General features: G+C 42.6%; 1 protein-coding gene across 3 annotated transcripts in view; it reads left to right on the top strand.

Annotated features, from left to right (window-relative positions):
- PCYT1B (phosphate cytidylyltransferase 1B, choline) overlaps positions 1 to 27,382 on the top strand; it is a 131,078-nt gene that overhangs the window by 10,772 nt on the left and 92,924 nt on the right. For 2 of the 3 annotated variants that reach the window (XM_055337370.1, XM_055337368.1), the window contains exon 1: positions 17,479 to 17,750. The exons of the other annotated variant lie outside the window; for it this stretch is intronic. In XM_055337370.1, the coding sequence (XP_055193345.1) occupies positions 17,634 to 17,750 (117 nt within the window). In that variant the 5' untranslated portion in view covers positions 17,479 to 17,633. Of the gene's footprint in view, positions 1 to 17,478; positions 17,751 to 27,382 lie in introns of those variants that run through there. 3 annotated transcript variants of the gene reach the window in all.

Raw genomic sequence — 27,382 nt, 5'->3', positions numbered from 1 at the left:
ATTGCATCATGAAACACAACACATCTCACAGACATGCCTTGCTATTGTTTGCCAGTTGAATACAGTTACCGCCATTTACCTATGGCATTTTGGTCTGGATGTCAAGTATCTTGACTTTTCTTTTTTTAAGTAATCTCTACACCCAATGAGGCTCAAACTCATGACTCCAAGGTCAAGAGTCACATGCTTTACTGACTGAGCCAGCCAGGTGCCCCAAGTATCTTGACTTTAAAAGGGGGATGTGGAAAAAAAGGGGGATGTGGGATGAGTGGGTGGCTCAACGGTTGGGTGACTGCCTTTGGCTCAGGTCCTGATCCCAGGATCCAGGATCAAGTCCCACATTGGGCGCCTGCAAGGAGCCTGCTTCTCCCCGTCTGTGTCTCTGCCTCTCTCTGTGTGTCTCTCATGAATAAATAAATAAATCTTTAAAAAATAAAAAATAAATAAAAGGGGGATGCAGGATGGGGGGCAAATTACCCATATTGTTTTCTGTTTAATAATGACATGGTAGGGGCAGCCCCAGTGGCTCAGCGGTTTAGTGCCACCTTCAGTCCAGGGTGTGATCCTAAAGACCCAGGATCGAGTTCCACGTCAGGCTCCCTGCATGGGGCCTGCTTCTCCCTCTGCCTGTGTCTCTGCCTCTCTCTCTCTCTGTGTCTCATGAATAAATAAATAAAATCTTTAAAAAAATAATAATTGCATGGTAGGCAGGTGTCATCAAAACTAAGATAAACTATTTTAACAAGAAAAATATATCTGTTTGGGGAGTAATGCCTGAATCCCCTTCATCTCCCCCATTGGCATCACAGTTGGGAATAAAGACGACTAAGCTGTTGAGAGGTGGTACATCCTTCCCACTAGTTAATAAAGTGATGCCCTGCCTTCACAGCCTATTAATTAAGAAGGTAATCAGTGCATGCTTCAAGTTTGCTATTTGAAACTCAAAGGCAATAAAATCAGAACACTACTCAGATTTTTTTCTCATAAAGAAATGAATAACAAATTAGGGCCACAGAGCTAGAGTAATCACATTTTGAATGATTTCTCCTGAGCATGCCTTTAATAACCTATATCTGTTGGATAACAAGAACAAAGAAAGGTAAAGTTAATTATCTTGGAAAAGCTTCGTCAAGGAGTTTTGGTCACTTTAGCCCAGGGTTTCCCAACCTTGGTACTAATGATATCTGGGGCCAGATAATTCTTTGTCGTGGGGAGCAATCCTGTATGTATAGTAGGATGTTTAGCAGCATCCCTGGTCTCTAATCAGTATATGCTAATACAAGTGCCCCATCCCAGTCTTGACAACCAAAAATGTTTCCAGACATTGTTAAATGTCCTCTGTGAAACAAAATGACCCTGTGATTAAGAACTAATGAATTAAGGCACCTGGGTGGCTCAGTCAGTTAAGTGTCAAACTCTTGATTCTGGCTCAGATCATGATCTTGGGATGCTAAAATCGAACCCAACTTCCCCCTGCTCTTGGCATGGAACCTGCTTGAAATTCCCCTCTTCCTCTGCCCCTCCCCCAGCTCGCCTATGCACATGCTCACTCTCTCTGAAATAAAATCTTAAAAAAAATTAATGAATTAACCACATACATTCCTTCCAGGGTCCCTCTACAGCTTGTTCTTTTAAGCCCTTAGAACCAAATGCTTTATACCAGGGCCATTTACATTTTCCAGGGAATTACTATTATTATTTTTAAGATTTTATTTATTTAGGGACGCCTGGGTAGCTCAGTGGTTGAGCGTCTGCCTTAGGCCCAGGGCGTGATCCTGGAGACCTGGGATCGGGTCCCACATCGGGCTCCCTGCATGGAGCCTGCTTCTCCCTCTGCCTGCGTCTCTGCCTCTCTCTCGGTGTCTCTCATGAACAAATAAATAAAATTAAGAAAAAAAAAAACGCTCAACCATTGAGCCACCCAGGTGCTTCTCCAGAGAATTATTTGAAAAGAGATTAACTGGATCAAAATTACTTGTCCAAGTGACAAGAAGGGCTCCTTGCATTTCTATATTGAGAGTAGCAAACAAAAAGAAAGGAAGGAGGCCTAATAAAGTTATCTAAATAAAACACTTAGCTAAATACTTATATTTAATCCCTACAAAAACTGCAGGGGCATAATTAGCCTTATTTTTTTGGTGAGGAAACTGAGGTTTAAAGAGGTTAAGTAATTTGCCCAAGAACACACAGTTTGTAATTTAGTAGTGGAGCTAGAAGTCTGATGGCAAATTTGTACCTATTTGCATATTGCCTCATTATATGCACTTAAAGTGTTAGATATCTACTAAGGCTAGGTGACCAATTTTTTTAGTTTATTTATTTTTAATTTTTATTTAAATTCTAGTTAGTTAACATACAGTGAAATATTGATTTCAGGCATAGAATTCAGTGATTCGTCACCTAAGTACAATGCCCAGGTCTCCTCACAAGCCCTCTAGAATCCCCACCCCCCACCTAGCCCATCCCCCACCCACCTCTCTCCATCAACCCTCAGTTTGTTCTCTATTGTTAAGAGTCTTTTGTGGTATGTTTCCCTCTCTCTCTCCTTTTTTTATCTTTTGAAAAATAACATCCTTTGGGGTGCCTGGCCAATTCAGTTGGTAGAATATGTAATTCTTGATTTCAGGGTCATGAGTTCAAGCCCCACGTTGGGCATGGAGCCTACTTAAAAATTTTTTTTAAATTAAAAATACAGCTTTTGTTAGAGATACTTTCAAACGTATGCAAAATTAGACAAAACAACATCTTCCCATTTCTGGTGTTCATGTATTTGTCACGTAGCTTCAACAATCAACCTAGGACCAGTATTATTTCCTGTAGAGCTTTTCAACCTTGGCTTTATTAACATTTGGGGCTGGATAATTGATCTGTGTATTATGTGTGCCCAGTACACACACAAGACAAGACCAAAGCTGAGTTCTGGCTGATTTGACTGGTAAAAGTACATTGAGTTGCTTTTGGATTCAGACAGTTTATTACTTACTTAGTGAAAGACATGTAGCCATTTGGTGCCAGCTTCCTGTAGTTCTTGACCCACACACCAAGGACAGCACTGAAACAAAAGAGACCAGATGACTTTTAGACTCCTGTTGCTGAGGAGCCTATTATAAATGGCAACTAACTGGTTTTCTATTCTGCAGTGCTATACAGAGACGGGGGCAGGGCAGGAAGCCACATACCTCAATAGAACCTAAGAGGCAATTAGAAACTACCTCATGAGGGGTGCCTGGGTGGCTTAGTTGGTTAAGCATCCAGCTCTTGATTCTGGCTCAGGTCATGACCTCAGGGTTGTGGAATCGAGCCCTAAATTGGGCTCTGTGCTAGGCATGGAGCCTGCTTAAGAGTCCCTCTCTCCCTCTACCCCTGCCCCCTGCACACTTTCTCTCTTTCCAAAATAAGTTTTAAAATCTTAAAAAAAAATTAAAAAAAGGGGCACCTGGGTGGCTCAATTGTTTAAGCATCTGCCTTTGGCTAGGGTCATGATCCCAGGGGGTCCTAGTATCAAGCTCCGCGTTGGGCTCTATGTTCAGTGGGGAGCCTGCTTCTCCCTCTCCCTATGCCTGACTCCCCTGGCTTATGCTCTCTCTGTCAAGTAGATAAATAAGATCTTTAAAAAAGAAAAAAAGAAAAAGAAATTGCCTCATGAGAGTCTCACAGTGGAGATAGGGAGGTAAGTGGGAGGTGCCCTCTAAGCAGCTCTTAACAGGCCTCCTCCCTCTCACATTCCAGGAATATCACAAGGCATTCTGCCAACATTCAGATGAGCTGAAGATGGCAAAGTTCAAGTCTTTGCCAACATGAGCTATGTGGATACATTCAAGGGTGTCAGGGCAGAGCCATTCTCCCACAGTCGAGGGCTATCTCTATGCATTGTAGGAAGGTGCTCCAGTAGATGCCTGGAGCATCACCCCCCACGATGTGACAACCAAAAATGTCTCCAGACATTGCTAAATGTACATTGGGGGATCAGGTTGAACCCAGTTGAGAACCAATCATCTAGAGCCCTAACTGCTCCCCACACCCACACAATATATTTCATCTGCAAATACTTCACTGTATATTTCTTTTTTTAATATTTTACTTATGTATTTGACAGAGAGAGAGAGAGAAAGCACAAGCAGGCACAATGGCAGGCAGAGGGAGAGGGAGAAGCAGACTCCCCGCTGAGCAGGGAGCCCGCTGTGGGACTCAATCCCAGGACCCTGGGATCTAAACCTGAGCCAAAGGCAGATGCTTAACCAACTGAACCAGGTGCCCCACACTGTATGTTTCTAAAATAAAATAAAAAAATAAAATATCATTATACCTGAAACATTTAATAATAATTCTTTTATGGCATCCAGAAACTGTTCAAAATTTTTTTTAAGATTTTATTTTTTAAAAAGATTTTATTTATTTATTCATGAGAGACACACAGAGAGAGGCAGAGGCATAGGCAGAGAGAGAAGCAGGCTCCATGCAGGGAGCCCTCGATGTGGGATTCGATCCTGGGACTCCGGGATCATGCCCTGAGCCGAAGGCAGACGCTCAACCACTGAACCACCCAGGCATCCCTATTTTATTATTTTAGAGAGTGTTTCTGTGCATGTGCAAGTTGGGGGAGGGGCAGGCAGAGAGGCAAAGAATCTCAAGCAGATGCTGTGCCCAGCATAGAGCCCCACGAGGCTTGATTTCACAACCTTGAGATCATGACCTGAGCCAAAACCAAGAGTCAGACACTTAACTGACTGAGCTACCAAGGAACCCCAAAGCTGTTCAAATTTCTCATTGTTTCATACATGTAATTTTTTTTACAGTGTTTTGAATTAGGATCCTAATAATATGGGGCATACATCACATTGCTGTGACAGCTGTGTTTTTTAGATTTCATCTAATACATAGATGATACATAATTCTGCAATTTTTTGGGTTTTTTTTTCGTCCCATAGAGCTTCCTACAATCTGGATTTTGCTGATCACATCCCTGTGGTGTGAACGTACTCCTTTATCCCTTCTGTATTTCCAATAAACTGGTCTCAGATCAAGAGGTGTGATTGAAGTCAGGTTCTATTTGCTTGACAAACTATTTGATAGGTGGTATATGTACTTCTTTCTCTCAGGAGTGTATAATATTTGTGGTTGTCTTTTTGTCATGTTAGTAGTGGTTGATGCTCAGTGCCTAGATCCAGTCATTCATTAGGGCTTATAAAATAGAGAGATCCAATCCATCATGTTTTTTATTACCTTCATATTATCATTACAAGATGATGCACTTCTCTTTACTACTTAGTCACTCAGAAGTACATTTGTATAGGAAAGGTAAGATATATGCCTGATTCTTTCCCTCTGACTTCCATTATTCAAAATAATGCGTGTGATCTCTTGCATCCACCAATGCAGACAACTGAGGGTTGTTTGGGATTTTGTTCAATAGTATTATGAATAAGTGGATTTATTTTTTTAAGATTTATTTGTTTATTTTAGATGGGGGGGGCAGAGGAAGAAGAACAAGCAGACTTTATGCTGAGTGCAGAGCCCGACCAGAGGTTTGATCTCATGACCCTGAAAGCATGACCCGAGCTGAAACCAAGAGTTGGTCGCTTAATGGACTGAGATACCTATGTGCCCTTGAACAGGTGGATTTAAACATATTTGATGGATTTTGATCCACTGCAATTCTCATCCTTATTGATGTGTAAACTTTCCATCTTTGGCTGACAAGAATCTCTCCAAGTTGGTTCCTGAGTCCTTTTGACATTTTCCGTCCTTTTTGACAAAAGGATAATAAAACTTATATATTCACATCAGTATTTTTATCTTCAGTTTTGCTCTATGATAGTGTTATTCAAAATGTGGGACTTAGGAGGCACCTATACCAGCTGGAGAGAAAATCAAAATGATGGGTCTTCCCTGGCCTACTGAATTAGAATCTCTGGGAATGAGGCCTGGGAAACTAGTTTAACAAATTCTCTGGTGATTCTTATGCATACTAAAGTATTAGAAACTTTGCTCTAAAGAACTGACCTTAGAGCCTTGGGGTCACCTTCCTCACTAAAGATCTCTAGCCTTTCAGGAAATTTTTGCTAGAGTAGGCCACCTCTCTGTTCTTACTAAATGCCAACAGAGGACACAATCATCCTCGAAGGTTATTTCTGGTACTTTTGAAACAACCTAAAGCCAACTGATAGTTTGATAGGTGAATGGTAAATCTGGACATCTGGTTAGTACCTCTTTGGATCCAAAAAATACTGATTTGATTATATAAAAACTGATTTTATTTTTAAGATTTTATTTTTAAGCAATCTCTACACCCAACATAGGGCTCAAACTCATAACCCTGAGACCAAGAGTTGCATGTTCCACCACCCCACAAACTGATTTTCATAAGTGGCCTTATAAAATGACCATGATGAAAATTTCAAAAAGAATTATTCCAAAAATGTTTTAAGCAACTGGTAGTATTATATATGCTTGGGACTGCCATGGTTTTAAATAGTTTATTTTTTTAAGATTTATTTATTTATTCATGAGAGACAGAGAGGGGCAGAGACATAGGCAGAGGGAGAAGCAGGCTCCCTGCAGGGAGCTCAATGCGGGGACTCGATCCCAAATCCCAGGATCACACCCTGAGCCAAAGGCAGGTGCTCAACTGCTGAGCCACCCAGGTGTCCTGGGACTGCCATGGTTTAATGAGAATGGTTTTGTTCCTTTAGAATTCCTACCGTTAAGTGGTGTGGTGAGGTTATCTAGGCTACTTTGCAGAAACGAAAGATTATTTTTCTTTGGAAGTCGGCTTATCTCACACTTGCTTATGAACTTTCTGAAGATTATTTATTCTTGTGGCAAGAATGGGCTTCTGTAGAAACACATTGACTGTATATAGTTACTGTCAAGCACCGTTAGTGAGTTATTCCACAGAGTCCCTCACCTGGCACTTAAGTAGAATAGGTGCTTAAAATGATTGCTTTTGGTGGCAACTGGGTGGCTCAGTCGTCTGAGTATCCAACTCTTGCTTTCGGCTCAGGTCATGATCTCATGGGTTGTGAGATCCAGCTCAGCATCTTGCTCCACGCTCAGTGGGGAGTCGGCTAGAGATTCTCGCCCTCTCCCTTTGCCCCTCCCCCTGCGCAAAGGAGCTCTCTCTCTAAAAATAAATAAATAAATCTTTAAAAATGATTGCTTTTGGAGTATTGAAGGTTTTTACATAATCGCCTTCTTGGGATACAGAAACTAATAGGGTTTATTTCTCTTGATGCAAACAAAATAGACATTTTGGAAAAAAGCCTAATAGTTGAGGGTCAAAACTTAGGTCTTTTGTTTAAAAAAAAAAGATTTATTTATCTATTTTAGAGAGAGGGCACACGTGAGTGGGGAGAGGGGCAGGAGAGGGAGAGAAGAAGACCCCCACTGAGCATAGAAACGGATGCGGGGCCTGATCTCACAACCCCAAGATCATGACCTGAGCCCAAACCAAGAATCAGATGCTTAAGTGACTAAGCCACCTAGGCACCCCCAAATCTATGGTTTAATAAAGCCTCTCATCAGCTCTGCTTCGCTTCACCTCTGTGGCTCTCAATTTTTTTTTGGTTATTTTTATTTTTTATTTTTAAAGATTTTATTTATTTATTCATGAGAGACACACACACACACAGAGAGAGAGAGAGAGAGGCAGAGACACAGGCAGAAGGAGAAGCAAGTTCCATGCAGGGAGCCTGAGATGGGACTCGATCCTGGGTCTCCAGGATCAGGCCCTGGGCTAAGGCAGTGCTAAACCGCTGAGCCACCCGGGCTTTATACAGTTTCTGTATTTTTAAAAGTCCTAATGCAGCCCATGCCAATAAGGCCAGAATCTCTAGGGAGTGGGAACCAGGCTTCTGGGTTTTGAAAGCTCCCCGGGTGATTGTCACGTGTAGCCAAGGCTGAGAATTTTGCGAAGTGAAGCAGAGGATGAGAAACTTAAGACATGAAATAAGACCCTCAAATGTCAGGCTCTCTTTTTTCAAGAATAAGATAGTAAATATACTTGTAGGCTATTGGAAAGATCGCTTCTCACTGGCACCACCTGATATTATTCACAGATTTACATTTCACCCACAGAGAACATGACCTGGCAAGTCCCCTTCTGTTTGTATTATGGAGAAAGAACCCACCTGATGCTACTTTGGGGAGGATTTATAAGAGCATGTGGAGACATCATCTTGAATGAGTGTTTCCTAATGACATCCTCCACTGGCACCTCCGAAGGAGTCAAATATGAGATTTATAGGGGCTTAATAAAAGGTTTTATCTAGCTAGGCTGTATCATTAAATGTCAAACTAAGTGAAAAGCTTTCAACATGAAGCTATCCAAAGAGAGCAGAGAGAGCAGAGCATGGGAAATGAACTACAGACACAGCATACAACAAACAAACAGAAGTCCAACAGGCCTGAGTTTGAAACTCAGCTCCGCCACTGACGAGCTCTGTGACCTTGGGCAAATTAACCTCTCTCTGCACTGATTCTTATCTGCAAACCTGGCACAGTGCCTGTGCTTGACACAAAGCAGGGTTTCACAAATTACTATGTTTTAAAATTATAGGCAATGTATAATTCAAATATCTGGAGGTAAGATACCTGGTCCAGCTCATGCTAAGGAATGTGTGGTAGACAGAATAATGGCCCCCACGAAGATGTCTACATCCTAATTCCCAGAACCTGGGAGCCTGTAACTGTCTTACTTGACACGGCAGAAGGGATTTTGCAGATGTGATGAAGTTAAAGATCTTGAGATGCAAGACATTATCCCGGATTATCCAAATGCCCAGTGTAATCACAAGGGTCTTTTCAAGTGAAAGGGGCAGGCAGGGGAGTTAGAGATGTGATTACTGAAGCAGAGGCTGCAGTGATGGGGTTGCTGGCTCTGGAGAAGGAAGAAAGAGGGCTGTGAGCCAAGGAATGCAGGCAGCTCTAGAAGCTAGAGAAGGCAAGGGAATGGACTTTCCCCTAGAACCTCTGGAGGAAATGCAGTCTTGCTGAGACATGGATTTTAGCCCACTGAGACCCATCTCAGACTTCTGACTCTCAGAACTAAGATAGTACATTTGTGTTGTTTCAAGCCACGACATTTGTGGTAGATTGTTACAAGAGCCATAGGAAACTAATTCAGAGGATGAAACCAAATCTCTCTCTTTTTTAAAGATTTTATTTTTTTAAAGATTTTATTTACTTATTCATGAGAGACAGAAAGAGACAGATACATAGGCAGACAGAGGAGAAGCAGGCTCCATTTTAGGAGCCTGATGTGGGAGTCAATCCTCAAACTTCGGGATCATGCCCTGAGCCGAAGGCATGACGCTCAACCACTGAGCCACTCAGGCATCCCTAAAGATTTTATTTTTAAGTAATCTCTATAACCAATGTGGGACTTGAACTCACAACCCTGAGATCAAGAGGCTCACGCTCCCCCCTACTGAGCCAGTCAGGTGCCCCCAGACCAAATCTCTCTCTGGGCAAAGATTCTGGGTGCAGATTTTGCAAGATGAAGATTTCACTCTGGAGTCCATGCCCTTCAAAATCAGTTAGTAAAAAGCCCAAGGATTGTAGTGGTGGTTTACCTGTGAATGGATTTACCCATCCTGGTCAGATGGCTTTGCTCACTCACTTGCCAGTCAAGTGCATATGCATGACATTCGCAAGGCACCGGGCACGATCCTCAGGACACTGCAGTATTTGCTGCTGTAGTGGGAAACTGCCCAGTGGCAAAGCAAGAGGGAAGGAAACTGGTTTCAGCATATCAATAGCCAAGTAAGACAACTCTTTAGGAGTATCAGAAGTGTAAATTTGGCCAACTCTTCTGGAAGACATTTTGATAATAGTATCCAAAATCCTGTACAAAAAACTTTGAAAATGCAAGTACCCTGACTCACCAATTCTACCTGTAGGAAAATTTATGGACAAACAGCATTAGTATGCATAGCCCTCACCTGCTTAAAAAAATTCTTCCATGGTTCCCATAATTACTTACAGAATAACATCTGGGGAGACTGACAGGTGCTAGTAGGGCCTCCACTCACGCTCCATAGGTAATTCCGTCTGGCAGGTGTTTGTACTGACCGTAGCTTGGTCTAGACTTGAAACTGTATCAGATTAAGCTTGATGGTCCCCAAGCCACCTTTGGTAAATTTGATCTTTTTCATGATAGTCACTGAAACAGTGATTGTAATTCACACTTCCAATGTTCGATCATTGCCTGCCCATGAACATTTATTACAAACTATCATCCAATTTTGTGGCTTAAATTAAAAATTTTCTATGTGTAATTGAGCCATTAGTAGGGGAAGGTTACCTCTATTTTTACTTATCCACTGACGTTCAGACAATATGTTTGGCATGAAAAATTGTGGATCCAAATTACGCTGAAATCCAAGTGAGGAATCTTTATTCATTTTTTCTCCTGTTGTATCTGTTTCAGCCATATGTCTGGACCCAAACCCCATCAAGAAGAGACCAAAATTTACACAATATTCTTGAGTATGATGGCGGCTGCATTTGGAGTTTTGATTAAACTGCGCTACATGTGTGATTATTACCTGTAAACAGATGATTAGATATTAATTAGACAATAAGTGATTGTAAAGCACTTAGAAAATAAAAGTGTTTATAAATACCACCAAGTAATAGCAACAATAATTCTTTACTGACTACACAGCTGCTAATGTCAATAAGAATGATTTATTCCAGCTAAGGGCACCTTTAATTTATGCAAAAAAAAGCTGCTATCATATCTGTTTTGCTATAGCAAAACAAAATGTCCTCTACTTATAGGTGATTTTATCCCCTATATTTTATGATAAAAATTATCTTATTACAAGATAAATACTTCTCATGTCAGTAAAAACAACTTACCTCTTTTAGGACCGTCTAGAACACAGGCACAACCATTGGGGCATGGTGTCTTTGCTAACAAATGGAGCTCCTGACTGCTCATCTCTGACTTACATCAAATATTTATTTCTTTTAAATGTAAGATGACATTTCGTTAGCGGTATTTTCATTCATGGAGGAGGTTGGTCACGTTGGGTCTGTGCAGCTGTTCTCTAGTCCCTTAACACTTAGGAGTGCCTGGGTGGCTCAGTGGGCTAAGCATCTGCCTTCATCTCAGGTCGTGAACTCAGGGTCCTGGGATGGAGCCACGGGTTGGGCTCACTGCTAATCTGGGAATCTGCTTCTCCCTCTCCCTCTGCTCATGCTCCCTCTCTCTCTCTCAAAAAAATAAATAAATAAATACAATCTTTTAAAAAATAAAAATAGGGGCACCTGGGTGGTTCAGTTGATTAAGTATCTGCTCAGGTCATAATCCCTGGGTCCCTGCTCAGCAGGAAGCCTGCTTCTCCCTCTCCCTGCCACTCTGCTGCTTGTGCTCTCTTTCAAATAAATAAATAAATAAACAATAAATAATAAATAATAAATAAAATCAACAAACAAAACAAAACTGTGCTTAGACTCAATACATTTGGGTCAAATGATTGAGCCCAAGCTAATTCTTTTTTAGTTATGAGAGAGACCAGAAAAAGAAGAAAATCCACGTTAAGAATAAAATAAAGCACTTTCATTGTATCTTCTTGGTTTTGTTTTTCAAAAAATAAGCTTTGAAGCTCTGACTACTTTTTATGTCCATTATTTTCCCCCTAATGGCCTATATAGGTCGTGGACCTGTATCAGCCTGCCTCTTGACCCACTGGTGAATCTGGAAATGCATCTGTGTTTATTTTTCTCTCTTAATTAAGTAAATGCAAGCACCTATGGTGAGTCCAGGTCCAGGATTTTAGAGACAGGAAATGAAGTGAATGAATATAAGTGAAGAGTGCTTCATGTTACATGAATTCAATAGAAAAGCAGTGAAGGAGGTGTTTGGGATGATGAAATATGCATGAGGTAGCTTAGTAGCCTTGTTAACAAAGCAAATATAGCTAGATTAAAAAGTGATGTAGTGCAGTTTGGTGGAAAACAGAGTTGAACTTTGATTCAGGAGACCTGGATTCAGGTGGTAGTTTGACCCATTACTGTGTGACCTTACTCAAGACACTTAACCTCTCTGATTCTCTTTGCTCATTTGAAAATTTTTAGTATTAAAACCTGTCCATCTTAGAGTGCTATTATGATATAATTCAATAGGTAAAAGCACCAAGTGAGAGGTAAAATGCTTTACACTGGAAAATATTTTTATTACCATAGTTTTCCCGAAGTGGGTGAAGAGGATTTATGCCTGGTTTCATTACTTAGTATGGTGAAATATTCTTTCTGATTTATGTTAGGTTTTAGGTCCAAAGCATAAGCCACATGTGGAAACCTGGGAAGCGGCTCAAAATAGAGTCATAGAAGTGACAAAATTCCATAGAAGGTAATAATGGTTTCCGGGAAACTCTAAATTCTGTCAAATTTACCTTGCTTTGTGTTAAATTCCTTATTTGGTAAATCTGAGGCAGTGAGGAAAAAATGAATGAGAAAGAAAAAAGAAAGGTGGAAGAAATAGTGGAGCCAGGATTGATGGTAAGGAGGAAAGATGTAGAAAGAGGGAGGTTTTACATATGGCATTCTTGATAAATATTAAGAGCAGTATCATATATGTAGGGGCATACTAACTGTAGTTAAATAATTTTTTAAAAGATTTTATTTATTTACTCATGAGAGACACACACACAGAGGCAGAGACATAAGGAGAGGGAGAAGCAGGCTCCCTTTGGGGAGCCCCATGCGGGATCACTACCGGAGCTAAAGGTAGACCCTCAACCTCAACCACTGAGCCACCCAGGTGTCCCAATAGGTAAATAATTTAAAGTTACCAGTACGGGTTGAGCTAACACTTTTATCCAATGTATATAAAATTTCTAGCAGGATGACCAGATTAGAGATTGGAACATAAAAGGGAAAAAAAAGGTATTTTTAAAGAGAAAGCTTAAGTGTAATGCCTACTTTAAAAAATAGGCTAATGGACATTTTACATAGGATGTTATGGCTCATTCTCATCCATATGAGGATATAAAAGATATTTTGCCATAAGAAACAGTTATTAACACTCCGTGATGGGGCACGGAAATAGTCTTAGTGGGAGATTTCCCAGAAGCAGATCCTGAGACAAAGATTCAAGTTCAAGTAGTTCATTTGGGAAATGAGTCGAGGAGACAGCTACAGGAGTGTGGGCAAGGAAGACAAGGCAAGAAAGGCAGGCAATGGAGGGTGCACTGTCAAGCCAGCTACCACTCTGGCAACTGGAACTTAGTCCCATTGGGGAACCCTGGGAGTCCACGTGGAGCATAGGATTCAGGGTCATTCCCCTTGAGGGCTGAGAGCAGTGGGATGTTTATACTTTCACTCTTGTCAGTCACTGGTCGAGAGCTCTTAGGGATGTGGGCTGCTAATTTTCTGACCCCTCAACCCTGCCCCCTTGGTGCTGCTGGTGGGGGGTCTCCCAGGGCCAGAGGAAGCCCTCAGACAGAGGGACGCATTTGCTGGCAGGTGGCAGTGGGCCACCTGTTGTCCACCACAATGAGGACTGGGGAGATCAGGCTCAGACAGCTTCTGCTCTTTCAGAGAGATTTAATTTAAATTTCAGAGAATTTTAGTTCTTCCTGCAGATCTTTGGGAATGGTGTTTTCAACAATTTGATGTTGTTGAAGTGAAGAATGCTTGCAGGGAGAATAATGTCATTTGTAGGTCCCTTCCAAGCTGATGTGAAGATTGATCACTATGGCTTGGTTTCCTCATCTGCAAAGTAAGGCCACTATTTGTATCTGATTAGGTGTCGTGGGTCTTATAAGCATCCCCTAAGTACCAAGCATAGTGCTAAGAATGTAAGCGGTCCTCGACAGATGGTAGAAATAAAGGTAAGAGTGCTTGTGAGGGGCAGCACTGATCTGACAAGTTCTCAACTAAAGCCATACCCTGCTGGCAGAGGGTATGAGACTTAGGACCCCTGTCCCCAAATGCTCCCTGGAGATTTTTCTCAACAGCCTGCCTCCATCCAAAACATTTCCTCTACTTCGACTAATTGGAGATAGGGCTCCTCCCAGCTTCGTTTCCTCTCACTGAGTCCCTGCCTCTTTGTATTTGGTCAGGTGCTAATGTCTGTCTGCCTCACCCTGACCCCATACCCAGCACTTCATAACTTTTTTCCTGACTATAAGGGTAATATATACTCATTTTTATGGGCAAAAAAATGCCCTTAATCCCACAGTTCAAAGATGTCATTATTAACATCTTGGTGTATTTCCCTCCAGTACTTTTTCTAAGCAGGTACATATCCCATAATTGGGATTTTTTTGGTATCATATTCTGTGGCATGCTTTTTCCACCTGACGTGGTACCATGTTCCCATAGCATTAGACTTTCTTTGAAAACATGACCGTTAATGCAGGTGTAATACTATATGAATGTATCTTGTTTAACCATTACTCCTATTGCTATAAGTTGTGAAATTTTTTTTTGCCAATTGTAAGTAATTCTGCATTAAGTGTCTTTGTACATAATTATTTGTGTACTTCTCTGAGTATTTCTTTGGGGATAAATTCCCAAGGGGAATTCCTAGGTCAAACGGCATGAACGTTCTAAAGGCTGTCAGCATGTACTGACAAATATCCTCCACAGAGTTTTTAACAACATTAACGCATGTATAGGTTTGTGTGACCATTATATCAGGACAGGGAACAATTCCATCACCCCAATAGCTTCCCTTCTGTTATCCCTTTATAGCCAACCCCTTTCTCTTGGCATAAACCCTGGAGGGTTATGGGATATTTAATTCCATACTGTGGAATTAACTGGTCATTCTCAGCTAATCACCTTAATAGCAGTAGGAAGTCCCCAAGTTAAAATAACTCCCACCAAGATCCCGGTAGACACTAGATCTCTGTTAAATAGGCAGGTGGACGGGTGAGCCTCCTGTTCTAGAGAAGGAATTAGAGGACCAATTAGGAACCAGCTGGCAGCTTGGTGGCCCAGGACCCAAGGAGGGTGAGGGGGTGAAGGGCTTTCCAATGAGACCGTGTGGCTCTAGACAGTGGTTCTCAAACTTTAGCATATGGCAAAATGCCTCTAAAGCCTGGAGATTTTATTGAAACACAGATTCCTGGTCTCCACTGCCTGAGTTTTCTGATTCAGTAGATCTGGGGTGGGGAGTAGGAATTTCTGACAAGTGTCCAGGGCTGCTTTTGCTACTCCTTTGGGGACCACACTTTGAGGACTGCCACCACGAGGCAAAGGAAATACTGAGATTAGATGAACAATATCACGCCCATATCCCCCAGCACGGATGGAAAGGACCTCCTAAAAGTAATGGAGGGCTTGGCTCTGCCAGCTTGAAGGACTTGTTAGAGCTAAGCTTGCAGCTTGAGGTGTTCTGTGTTTCCAGGAGAGCAGATAGGGCAGGTAGGAAGTGGGCAGGACAGCCCTTTTTCAGATGACCCAGTGTCACTGGAATCCTTGCATTATTGGAGCTCTCTTAAGCATAGGTAATAACAGCGACGTCAAGTGATGTCATTCTACGTGCCAGGATCTGTAACCATCAGACTGTAAATCTATGCTGCAGGATCCATTTTCTTTTTCTTTTAGGGCTAGCTCTCTTTGTTTATTCAAGGAGTAATGAAAATGAAGCCCCTTATGTTAGTATACCACACTCTAATATACAAAGTGCTTTCACATGATATTTATTTGATCTCCCAAGTTCTGTGAGGGAGGCAGGGCAGTATTTTTATTCCATCCTTTGGACTACTGGTTCTCAAAGTATGGTCCTTGGACCCGCAGCATTAGTATCATCAGGGGAACTTGTTAGAAATGCAGTTGCTGGCTCCATTCCAGACCTACAGAATCAGGTCTTGAGGGGCCAGTAATCTGCATTTCTAACAAGCTCCCAGATGATGCTGATATTGGTGCTGCTGGTCCTGGACCACACTTGGATGAAAACCACTGGTATACATTAAAATGAAAGCCCTAGGGCAGCCCTGGTGGCTCAGCGGTTTAGCGCCTGCCTTCAGCCCAGGGAGTGATCCTGGAGTCCCGGGATCCAGTCCCACATCGGGCTCCCTGCATGGAGCCTGCTTCTCCCTCTGCCTGTGTCTCTGCCTCTCTCTCTCTCTCTCTCTCTCTCTCTCTCTCTCTCTCTGTGTGTCTCTCACAAATAAATAAAATCTTTAAAAAATAAAATAAAATAAAAGCCCTAGAAACCCAGGGACTTGTCTTAAGAGAACTGCTACCAAGGTTCTTTTTCTACACTACTGCACCTGCTACATCCCGGCTCCTCCCCAACCTCCCCTGCAAATCTTTCCAATCCCTGCAACTCTGCTTATAAGTTTGAGGCTCTGGGCAATTACTCTAAATTGCAATTTCCTCACCTGTGAAATGGGGATAATAATAGGATCGACTTATTTTGGGTTCAAATGAAGATTAAAATCTGGGTAAAATCCTTAGCACTGTGCCTGTGCTTAATAGATGCTAGCAATTACCATGAGTTTTATTAATGTTACTAACAGTGCGGTATTTCATTAGAACGAATACCTTTGTAAATGTTTGAGTGTGTGTCTTCAGAGCACCCCTCTTAAAATGGGAGATATTCATGGATGATTTAGACATTAAGGCACATCATCACTAAGCCCTCAACTGGATGGTTTCTGTGACTGCCGTGAGCACTTGGCTGAGAGCAGCGTGCTTAGGAAATGGACCCCACGACTGGTAAAACGGGAGCAGAAGAATAAGAGACCAGTTTATGAAACAGTGCATTGAAAGGCAGACAAGGGCAAGAAGGAAGGGTTCGTTGAGGAAACTCTGAATGGCCGGGGAGAGGGAGAAGTGGCCGCGGGAGACAGCAACTGGGGGGGGGGGGGCAGCCCGAGGCGGGAGGCAAGTTGTCAGAGAGCCCACCTCCTTCAAATTGCTCCCAGGGCAGCCCAGGGGTAGGCTCTGGGGCTACCCCAGGCCTTGGACAGGGGCTGCCAGTGCGCAACACGCAGGTACGCACAGTGAATGCCCCGAGAGGCCCTCCGAGGCCAGCTGGCAATTGAGGGCACCTGCTTTGTCTTCAGGGTGACTCCTACTTAGCAAAATTCTGACTCTAGCACATCAAACACTCATGCCAGGGAAACATGCCAGGGACGTGGGCCTTCCTTATAGCGCGGGTCTGTTACGGTCCTCGCCAAGCAGTCCCGGGCTCCTCGGGAAGCGGGTTTCTCTTAGCTGGGCAGCGCAGCGCGGATTCCTTGCCCCGTGTGGACAGGGACCTTTGCAACTGAATTAAGCAGAAGAAACAAAAGCAGCAAGTTCGGGCCCCGTGGGCACGGCCGGCCAGCCAATGGGGCCCGGCCGCTCCCCGGCGGAGTGGTACTATGATGACAGTAGCCAACCAGCGCGCTCCATGCAAATGAGGTACTGTATCCCGCACCCGCCGCTCCAGTGCCGTCTGGTTGTTATAGTGATAAACTGAGGCCTTGCCTTTTTGGCTTCTCCGAGAAGGAATCGGGCGGGGGTCAGGGGGTAACCTCTTCACTCCCCCCCCCCCAGGGGAGACAGAAAGAAGGGGCGAAGAAGGGGGATGGGTGAAGAAGAGAGAAATACGTGACAAAGAAAACATTCTCTGCCTGGGAGGAGACTCACAGAGGGTGTAGAGCTGGAGGGAGCATTCGCTGGCCATGCCAGTACTTACCACTGATGCTGAGTCAGAAACAGGTATCCCAAAATCCCTTTCCAATGAGCCTCCCTCAGAAACCATGGAGGAAATAGAGCACACATGCCCACAGCCTCGACTGGTAAGTAAAGACAAAGGATGCAAATGTTATGCTTGGCTATGGCACAAAAGAGTTCCTTATGCGCCTGCAGCCAGCGAGGAAAAACGATGCTTGGAGGATTTTCATGTAAATGAGAATGGAGCTACTGCCTAATCCTTCTCAGCTGTTTATACTTAGCTTCTATACCGGGGCGCTGCTCTCGGCTTACAAAGCATTATTGTATTGGCTGGGTAGGAAACGGGCTGCTTGGGCTATGCTGTTTTTCTGCCTTGGGAGGAGGGGATGGCCTTTTTCCTTTTAGGTGTATTCTCGTCTGAAGAAAAAAAAAAAAGAATCCGACAGTGCGTTTTAAAATGCTATTTTTCTCTGCAAAGCTTGAGACGAGTCCGTTGTTAAGTTCTAAATTCTAGCTGAGAAATGATTTGGTGCCCAACTCGTTTCGGTGCCTAATGGCAATTTTGGAAAAAACGAAGACGATATGGAAGCAAAACTTCCCCGTTTGTTTCAAGACGGCAGAATAAATAAGTACAAGAGTCCCTCAGTGATGTAGTTAGAAATAAGGTGCATTTTAAAGGACTCCTCAGCATTTCCGGACCGTGCTGGGAGGGTTGGTCTTTAGGTAGTGGGAACCTGGGGGAAGCTACATTCACTACTTAGAAAGGGGTTGCATGCCTTTAATAACGCAAAGTGGGGGAACCAGGCACTCAGAGCTTCCCTCCATCTCAGTGACTGCTCTCCCAAATGTGATCAGTTTCTCTGCCAAGGGCATGATTACTTAAGCAGGTGTGGAAGATGGTTCTCAACCACCTCAGTGTGTATCCTGGAGGAATCAAAACCACCAAGTGGGTCGTGGGTTTTTCGGTGGCCTAAAGTCTTGTGAAACTTGGAGAGACCTCTCTTTGAACCCTCAAGTCTAAGTGGCACACTAGTTAGAGCTATCCTTTTTGAGCAATTTCCCCCAGTTAAGAGATGCCATATTTTGATTGGATATGGAATCTGACCCTGGGAAGAGGTTTTTTAAAAAGTATTTTGTGATGTAGCATTTTCTGTGAACTCCCCGAATGAGGGCTCACAGATTCCAAGGCCAGCCCATCAAGCATCCATTATTTCTTCAGAAGGGTTACAAAGGTTCAAAGGCCGCCTTGCCTTAGAACAACTTCCTAAAATATGAAAACAAAGGAAGTTATATTCGAGTGCTGTGTGCTTTGATTCACTGTGTTTCTATTTTATAAAATATATCTTCTTAGGGCAGTTTAATATTAACAACTTCTCAGCACCTGAGCCACTTACTGAATGGCATATATATGTCAATGCATACTTTTTAAAAAAGTTAAACCCGGTATTCAAATTTGCATCACACACCTCGACTGGGTAAAGGGAAGGGAGAGAGAGGCAGCATCCAGTTCCAGTTTGTGTATCATTTCTCTCCTGCCCACTTCTTTTCCTTCCCTTTTTGCCTTTTAACTATTCGACTCCTTGGTTGCTTCTGCCTGAGAGAGTCAGCAGAGGAAATCAAGAGAAGGAAGAAAGTTGAAATGCTTTGCCCTCTGACTTGTGACATCTCATCCTGGAGGTGACTCTCAAGGAAAAAGCTGGCAGTGTCATCCCTCCACCTCCCTGCTGTTTTAGAAATGAGAAAACCGAGGTTCAGAGCGGGTAAGCAACCTGACTTCCCCCCAAATCACGTTGCTTCCAAGGGGTAGAGCTGCAATTTGAACCCAGAGCTCTACACCTGCCAAGTGGAAGATCGTTCTCCTACAACACACTCTGGAGTGAGGCACATTCCCTTCCCTTCTTTATGCAGGTCTAACTTAAAGTAGGTTTGTGTGTGTAACAGAAGTTGAACTGTGAAAGCAATGGTTTCGATCTACGTTTGATGAAAACTTGCCATGTTGTCCATCATTATCATGGTCCACTGAAATTTTGCTGTTTAAATAGCGGTTGCAGCCAATTTATAAACCCCTACTCAATTTTTAGAATCACCTTTTCCCAGCAAACTTTGATCACTGTAGGGTATGGTCTCCATTTAGATGTACACTTCAGAGCTCGACCCTCCTTTGCTGATGATTTTACCTGAATAGCTAAGGCACATGTTAACTACTTAATAATGAAGCTGATGGAGAGAGTGGCAAGTGAAAATGTTAAATAGCATTTCTTATGGCTTTTAGTAGTTTCTATCGATCTATTTAGCTTTGCTAATATCTTCACATTTCAAATTGTATAAATTTTTTGTTTCTCCCAGTACCCACCGATATTGCTCAAAATCACTCCTGGGTTACTGGCACTGCACTCATCAGCAGGGTGTGGCCGATGAGTTCCAAAGTTATTTAAAGTTCATGAAAGACTTAAGAGAGCCTTCAGAGGACAGGCTCCTTCTCCCACTTTTTCTCAAACTGGAATTCACATAGTTGAGAGGAAACATGACTCCATAACAAAACATCTTCTTAAAAAAAGATTAGCAATTAGCAAAATGGTTCTCATTGTATTCGTTGAGGCAGGCACTGGCTCCCCATTCTCTGACTTTACCTGGGGATATGGAAAAGGAAATTTCTGAGTATATAAAGGGCCATAAAGCTTTATTGCAAGTACTGAAATGTGAACTGTTGCTAACATCATGGTCTGTTAAGTACAAATTTTATTTAAGTCTCAAGTTGTGTCAAGTGCCCCCTTTTGTAATGAACTGTGCTCTTTTTTTTTAAGCTTGGCACTCAAAAAGATGTGTACAGTGGCCCTGTGTCTATGTGCATTTGCCTATATATTTTCAGCGAAGGTTGTCTGTTGTGATCTTGCTTAACTCAGCCCACAATGATCAAGAACCTACCATGCGCTGAGCTCTGAGCCCTTGAGCAGTTTGTGATCTAGGGATTCTAGAAGAGGCTGATGCATGAACAGATACTTTGCCTGCAGGTTGATAAGGGCACCACGTGCTTAGAGGTGTGTTACCAGGTGCAGTAAGGGCAGAAAGTGTGCTGACCTCTCTGTGAGTCCATGTTTGCTGGCAGAGGTGGAGTAGAAACCAGTCTTGTCATCAGCATATCTCTGGACTCTCATACAGAGCCTGGCATAGCCCCTGATGGGATTGAAGTGGGAAGCAGGTGAACATAAATAAGCAGGCTTTGAAGCAGTCTATATTTTAGATCCTTGTAACTAGCAAATTGATAAAGATTTTGAGGATGCAGTGCAATCATGTTCAAGGGGACATTTTTCTGCAAGGAATACTTGTAATTTTTCCACCTGCCTTATTCTTCATTGGAAAAAAATACAAGGAAGGAAAGGAGTAAATAAGATTAAATAACATTGATAAAGAAATTAGAAAAGAAATAACAGGATATTACCTAGGTTTTCTGATAAAGCTTATACCTTAGGATGTGATCTAATACCCTTACTACTTCACCATGGTGTTCAGGTTTGAAGCTTCTGAGAACTCTTCTTTCCATGGTTACAATGTTTATTCTTGATCTTTGACTTGTTATCCCTTCTTTGCTCTTTACTTGCTTACACATGATGCATGGTGACTCATAAGCTTGACTGTCAAGAAGAGAAACTGAGTGCTCATGGGTGATATGACATCATAGCCCTGCTTGGGGACCCAATTCTGAGGGATGAGGACACTTTGTGGGCAAGGACGGTGTCCTCATATCTCCCCAACTCTCAGATTGTGCCTAGACAAATCTTCTGGGCCAGTAAATACCCCATAAACCCTTTCTGACGTGGCCCAGGTACCCCAAAAGCTGTCTGCTTAAGGATTTGGTTAATGACCTTGGCCAAGTTCTTCTAGGAGTGCCTTGGGCTGTCAGAAGGAAGTTGTAATTCTAGCCTGCAGTGGTCACTTCCATGAAGATGGATGTACCACAGAGCAACTGAGAAGGTCTTGGAAACAAACAAAAAAAAAAGGCTGGTTCGATATGCCATGGTAGCAGGAGTTCATTTCAGGCTTTACTTCAAAGTGGAGCCGTGCCAAGAGACTGCTGTCTTGCAGAAGGTGCATTATGTCAGTTGGGAGGTAGGATGCTCACTCGCTAATGCTCAAAAAGATGACTGGATTTCCAGAGACATCCGTGGCTTCCTCTACTAGTATCACCATCTATTCAAACACTCAGAGAAACACATATTTTAAGAGGGAGATACTTAGTGTGCTGTGTTGGTGAAAATAAACATGAGTTTCCTTGGGCATTTACTGTGGTCAACTGGAATTCTGCCCAAGGTTATTATTAGACCTCTTCCTGTTGGTCTTGGTCCAAATGCAACTTCCATTTCTTGCAGATCGATACTAGTCAGGGGTATTGAGCATGGAAACAGTGAATCAGTTTCTTCCATTTAAGTTTGCTCCTTCACCATCCCTCCAGCTCCCCATTTGCCTCATGCTAAAGTCCTTATGGAAGAAATAAATCTAAGTTGGTAAAAAGATGGGTAGGTTCTTCGTTTCACTTTGGTGTTTGAGCATAAAGAAATGAGAAGGCTGTGTGTGTGTCTTCATTCAGGCAGTGAGGAGGATTTAAAGCATTCAGTGATGCCAAGCTTTAGAAGGTACCTGAGAGAAAACTCAGTCCCCTCTCAATAGGATCCAGAAAGCCAGCTTGTTAGCAACTTGCATGTACAGCAATGCATCAGGTGCTGTGGGAAGGAATAAAAGAAGAAATCTATAGCCCTGCCCATGAATATCATTCCCATTTAACAGAAGATAGTAGTTTGTTATGTTGGATGCATACCAGGATGCTGAAATCCCTGGGAAGAGAGGTGAGTTTTTTTGTAAGTTTGACTTCAATTTTAATATGTTGGACTTAACACAGCTTTTAAGCTATATTTTATCCATTACGCAGAAGTACTTCCCAGGAGAGAAAATTCCCTTAACCTGACCCCTAAGTTGAGACAAGTCCCTGCATTTGAAGAAAAGATGTAACTTGCTGATTCAAAAACATTTTTGGGACATGGAAAGGTTCAGTCTACATGGAAAGGGTCAGTCTACTTTACTGTGTGGGCTTAAGCCAAATCACTTCTCCTCTATGGAGGGAGAAGAAGCAGGTTCCATGCAAGGAGCCCAATGTGGGACTTGATCCTGGGACTGTAGGATCACGCTCTGGGCCAAAGGCAGAAGCTCAACCACTGAGCCACTCAGGTATCCCCTGGCTAAGACCTTTTAAAGGGGAGGGGTTCTTAAGTTCCCATGGTTAAGTGGCACACTGCAGCCTCTAGACCAGTGCTGTCAGTAGAAATACATTATAACTTAAGATTTTCTAGTGGCACGGTTTAAAAAGTTTAAAAAGATGGAATTAATTTTAATGATATATTTTGTTTAGCCTGATATAACCAAAATATTATCATTTCAACATTAATCAATATCAAAGTAATGAATGAGGTGTTTTATATTCTTTTCTTTATACTGTCTGAAATCAGGTATGTATGTTGTACTTGCAACACATCTGAATTTAGACTAGACTAGCTCAGTAGCCATAGGTGGCTTTAGAAGGAGCTCAGATACCTGTACAGACCTGTGGAGGATGAACTCTGAGAAGCCAGAGCTTCTCAGATAAATACATTTTGTGTTGCCCAACAGACACATAGACATGTACATGCTTATATTTATTCATAGCAAAGAAACCACTTTATATTTTGCACTCTTAATATTTTCTCTTGCCCTGTTGTGTTTTGGTTAGGAGGCTAACCAAAGGAGGCTAATGAGAATGATCAAGTTTGAAGTTATGGATGGCAGTGGAGAAGGAGAGAACAGAATGCCCACGGAGGCACTAAGGAGGTCAACACCCTAGGATTTGATAATGAATCTGAGGGTTGGTCAGTATCAAGGAAGACTCCGTTTCCTGGCTCCCTCAAGTGGGTGCCATCACTGAGGTGTGATGGTACCAAGGGAGAGTAGTTTGTTGAGAGTTCTGTTGGGGATGCCATGGAAACTTCCATTTGGAGGCGTCTAGTCAATGTTTGGTTTTGGAACTCAGGAGAGAGTTCTGAGCTGGAGCTGGAGATCTGGGAGAGGTCAGCATGGAGGGGATGGAAGTGAAATTAAATTAGTGAAATTGAGTCATACATTTTCTGGACTAAGAAAATGGTAATGGAAATGGTTAGCTAGCAAGAGTGCCTCAGGATAATCCTACTACAGGGTAATTCTAGAAGATAACTGACCCTGAGCCATACTATCAGGTTCTTAGAAGGGGGAAAAATAGAAGAGCTGTAATTAAAGCTATTAGAAGGCTCCTTATATCTGCCTGTCTCTTTGTGAAATCTGGCTAAATTAATCTCCTTTATCCCAGAATCTTTCCAGAATGGAACCCTGGCGAACACCACATAAAGAGCCAGTAAGAAAAAAAAAAAGAGCCAATAGAGGAAGGATCGTGAAAAGAAGATGGAGAGGCATTTGTCTAATACCTGGGAGATCAGAGGGCCAACAGCAGGATAAGCTCTGTGGTAGGGATGTCCAATAGAACCACATGTAGCAGAGAGATTAAATGAGATAATGAAGAAAAGTCTCCTTTGGATTTAGAAAGAAGAGATTAGTGATGATGTTTCGGTGATGTGATGGGAGCAGAGGCAGATAGCAAGGAATCAAGGAGGCTTTAGAAGGTGGGGGAGTAGAAGCTTGCCTGAGGGGGTAAACAGAATGTGTAGGATCCAAAGGATAAATCGGGATTTAGGGTTGAGAGAGGTTAGCTTTTCTCTCTTCTTTTTTTCCTTCCATGTATCCTTCTTTGCTTCCATTCTTCCTTCCATCCACTCAATGTGCCAAGGCTTTTGGTTGGCTAATTCTTGTAAGATGGTAGTAACTGACACTTAAATATAAATGGCAGAGAGCCAGAGGGAGAAAATGAAAGTGATAGGTGGAAGATGAGGACGGGAATGAGTGTTGGGCTAGAGACGTTGGGTTCCAGTGAACAAGTGGAAGAATTGGCTTCAGGTAAGAAAATTGACACTTGTTTCACTGTGGTGATGAGGAAGCTGGCAAGGATGTTTTGGATAAGACGTTTTAAAGGAGAGGGTATTGAATGTTGAAAGTCTCTCTTATCTGATAGCTTCGCTTCCCTCTGTGAAGGTGGAGGTGAAATTAGTGGCTAGGTTCTTGGCAGGTGCAGAAGTATAATTTGGGGATAGCCTAAGAAGTTGGGTCCAACCCCGGGGTTTTCCTCTCCAGTGGCCTCCAGGCTAGGGGTGGGGCTGGGGAAGCATGGGAAGGCTGAGGGGTTCCTGATGAGATGTGGTTCCAGTAAGAGGGAATGGATCTGTTCCCTTAGGGCTTCTGGGGCTCCACACCAACCCCCAAGATCAGGGAAGATCTAGATTGGGGGTCCTGGGGGGGAACTGGGCTGGCCCACAGAAGGGCTGGGGCCAGGCCTCGTGCTCACTGGAGCCCACAGTCTCATTCCGACTTGAGTTTTGCCATTTAATTACTCTGTGGGCTTAAGTCAGTCCCTTCTCTCTGGACCTCGATTCTGACCCCCACGGTGGGCTGGATAGAGGATCTTTTGCAGCTCCAAGCTGGTGATTCTAGCTCCCCTAGCCATGGGACATGCTCCACCCTGGTGTGTTCTATTTGATCTCATGCTGCTGTCACAAACCAGGGCTACCCCACTTCTCCCCTCCTTTGGGTTTTATCCATTTGCGATAAAAACAGGCTGAATGGGTGACGGGCACGGAGGGGGACACTTGACGGGATGAGCACTGGGTGTTATTCTGTATGTTGGTAAATTGAACACCAATAAAAATTAATTTATAAAAAAAAAGAAAATACCCATATGCATATATCCCAGAAAGATTTATGGATGAAATTAAATGACATTTGGGATACTTTTAATTAAAAAATAGTCCAGCACAGGAGAAGGGTTGTATTATAGGCATCAAATACTGTTGGCCATAATTTGGTCATTGCTGAAGTTGTTTAAAGAATAACATAATGGGGGAACATTATGTTATTCTTTCATATTTTGTACATGTTTGAAATGTTCCGTGAAAATATCTAAAAGAAGTATACTAAAATTTAAACATACAAAAAAATAAAACTTAAACATACATAAATACTTCAGAGTGCTAGAATAGGACCCACCAGGTATGCATGTTTCTGAACATGGAAACAGCAATGTAAAGCCTGTTTCTTATTTTGTATTTGCACATATATAAATATGTAATACAAAAATATTTTAAAAATAAAAAAAAACAGGCTGAATGATCTTATGGCCGGACACACTGGCTAAATCCGAATAACATACGTTTGCAAAATAGTCTGAAACTTTACATTAGGTTGTACAAACCTGTTGTCTTCCACTTTATGCTTCTTCAGAAGAGTTGAAGTTGTTCTGAATCCTGCTGAGCATTCTAGTCATTGTCCAAAGAAACCTAGGTTGAATCTCTCTCTCTCTCTCTTTTTTTTTTTTTGGTTGAATCTCTTCTTAATGCCAGTAATAACCTCCTGATTTATTTCATAATACTGAAGTTTTCTTTGAGGCACAACAGTATGGCATTGAGCTCTAGGGGCCTTCTCTAGCTGATGCTACTAGCCACTTACTCTTAACGCTTTGGTTTAAAGTCCAACAGTGGGTCTGGCCATAGGCTTGAAACTCTTGAGTCTTTCACTCATGCCCACACAAAGCATCTTGGTGCCCCTTGGTGAAAAAAAAATGTAGAAAAAGATTTATTCCATCACTGGGGGTGGAAAGAAAAGGAGAAAGCAAGGAAGGTAGGAACAAACCAACTCATTGCAAGCTAGGACTATTTTCTTCCAATAATCTCCCAGGTAACAGCCTCTACCTTGCTAGGATCTGATTACCCGTTGCTGGCCTCAGACCATAGCATTATTGTTTTAACATTCTTACCTTCCTCTTTATCCCAGCATGAGACAGGTTGTATGGGAGGCTGGGGAAGCTGACCCTGCTTGGGGATAAAGAGACAGTTGAACGCTCAACAATCCTGAAGGCACACTTGAAAACACAGTGATTAGAAACTAAAGCCACAAGCCCTCTTAGTGTACGCCTGTGTCATAACGCGCAGGGCCGCACAGGGCTGGCCCATCGAGCTGGATTCATTTTCATATCCTCTCTTCCCTGTCGCCCAAGTCTTTGACTTGATGATTTTGTTTTCCACTTAGTAATTCATGCACGTTGAACCTGACATCAGTGTAAAAGGATACCAATGGCTGTTTAAACTGGCATTTAGGAAGAATAACAACAGTAATAATGGGTTAATAGAAGCATCGTGAATGATGTCGAAAGCCTGTCCCTGGTACATGCATCTGTGCTTCATCTCTAGTGTGCCTGATATTGACCAGAGACACAGCCACATGATACCAAATTCCATCATACCTCACATTGTTTTGTTAAAAGGGAATTCTTCTATACTGGGCTTAAGACTAGGGGTCCCTCTAATTATCCTCTGTGGGCAAATGGGGGAAGAGTGCACACTGTGTTAGGCACTGATGCTGGTGCCTCCTATGTGTTACCTCCTCTAACCAGGCTACAGACCTGTGAAATAAGAATTACTATTCCCTGTATTATAGATAAGGAAAACAAGAATTAAGTAATTCCCCAAAGATCAAGTACTAACTGGTAAAGCTGGGATTTTTTTAAGACTTTATTTATTTATTCATGAGAGACATGGAGCTAGAGAGGCAGAGACATAGGCAGAGGGAGAAGCAGGGTCCTCGAGGGGAGCCCGAT

This window comes from Nyctereutes procyonoides, unplaced genomic scaffold (genome assembly GCF_905146905.1).
Source record: "Nyctereutes procyonoides isolate TBG_1078 unplaced genomic scaffold, NYPRO_anot_genome, whole genome shotgun sequence".
NCBI lineage: Eukaryota > Metazoa > Chordata > Mammalia > Carnivora > Canidae > Nyctereutes > Nyctereutes procyonoides.
The sequence above is the reverse complement of the archived record's forward strand: the minus strand, read 5'-3'. Positions and strand labels throughout refer to the sequence as shown.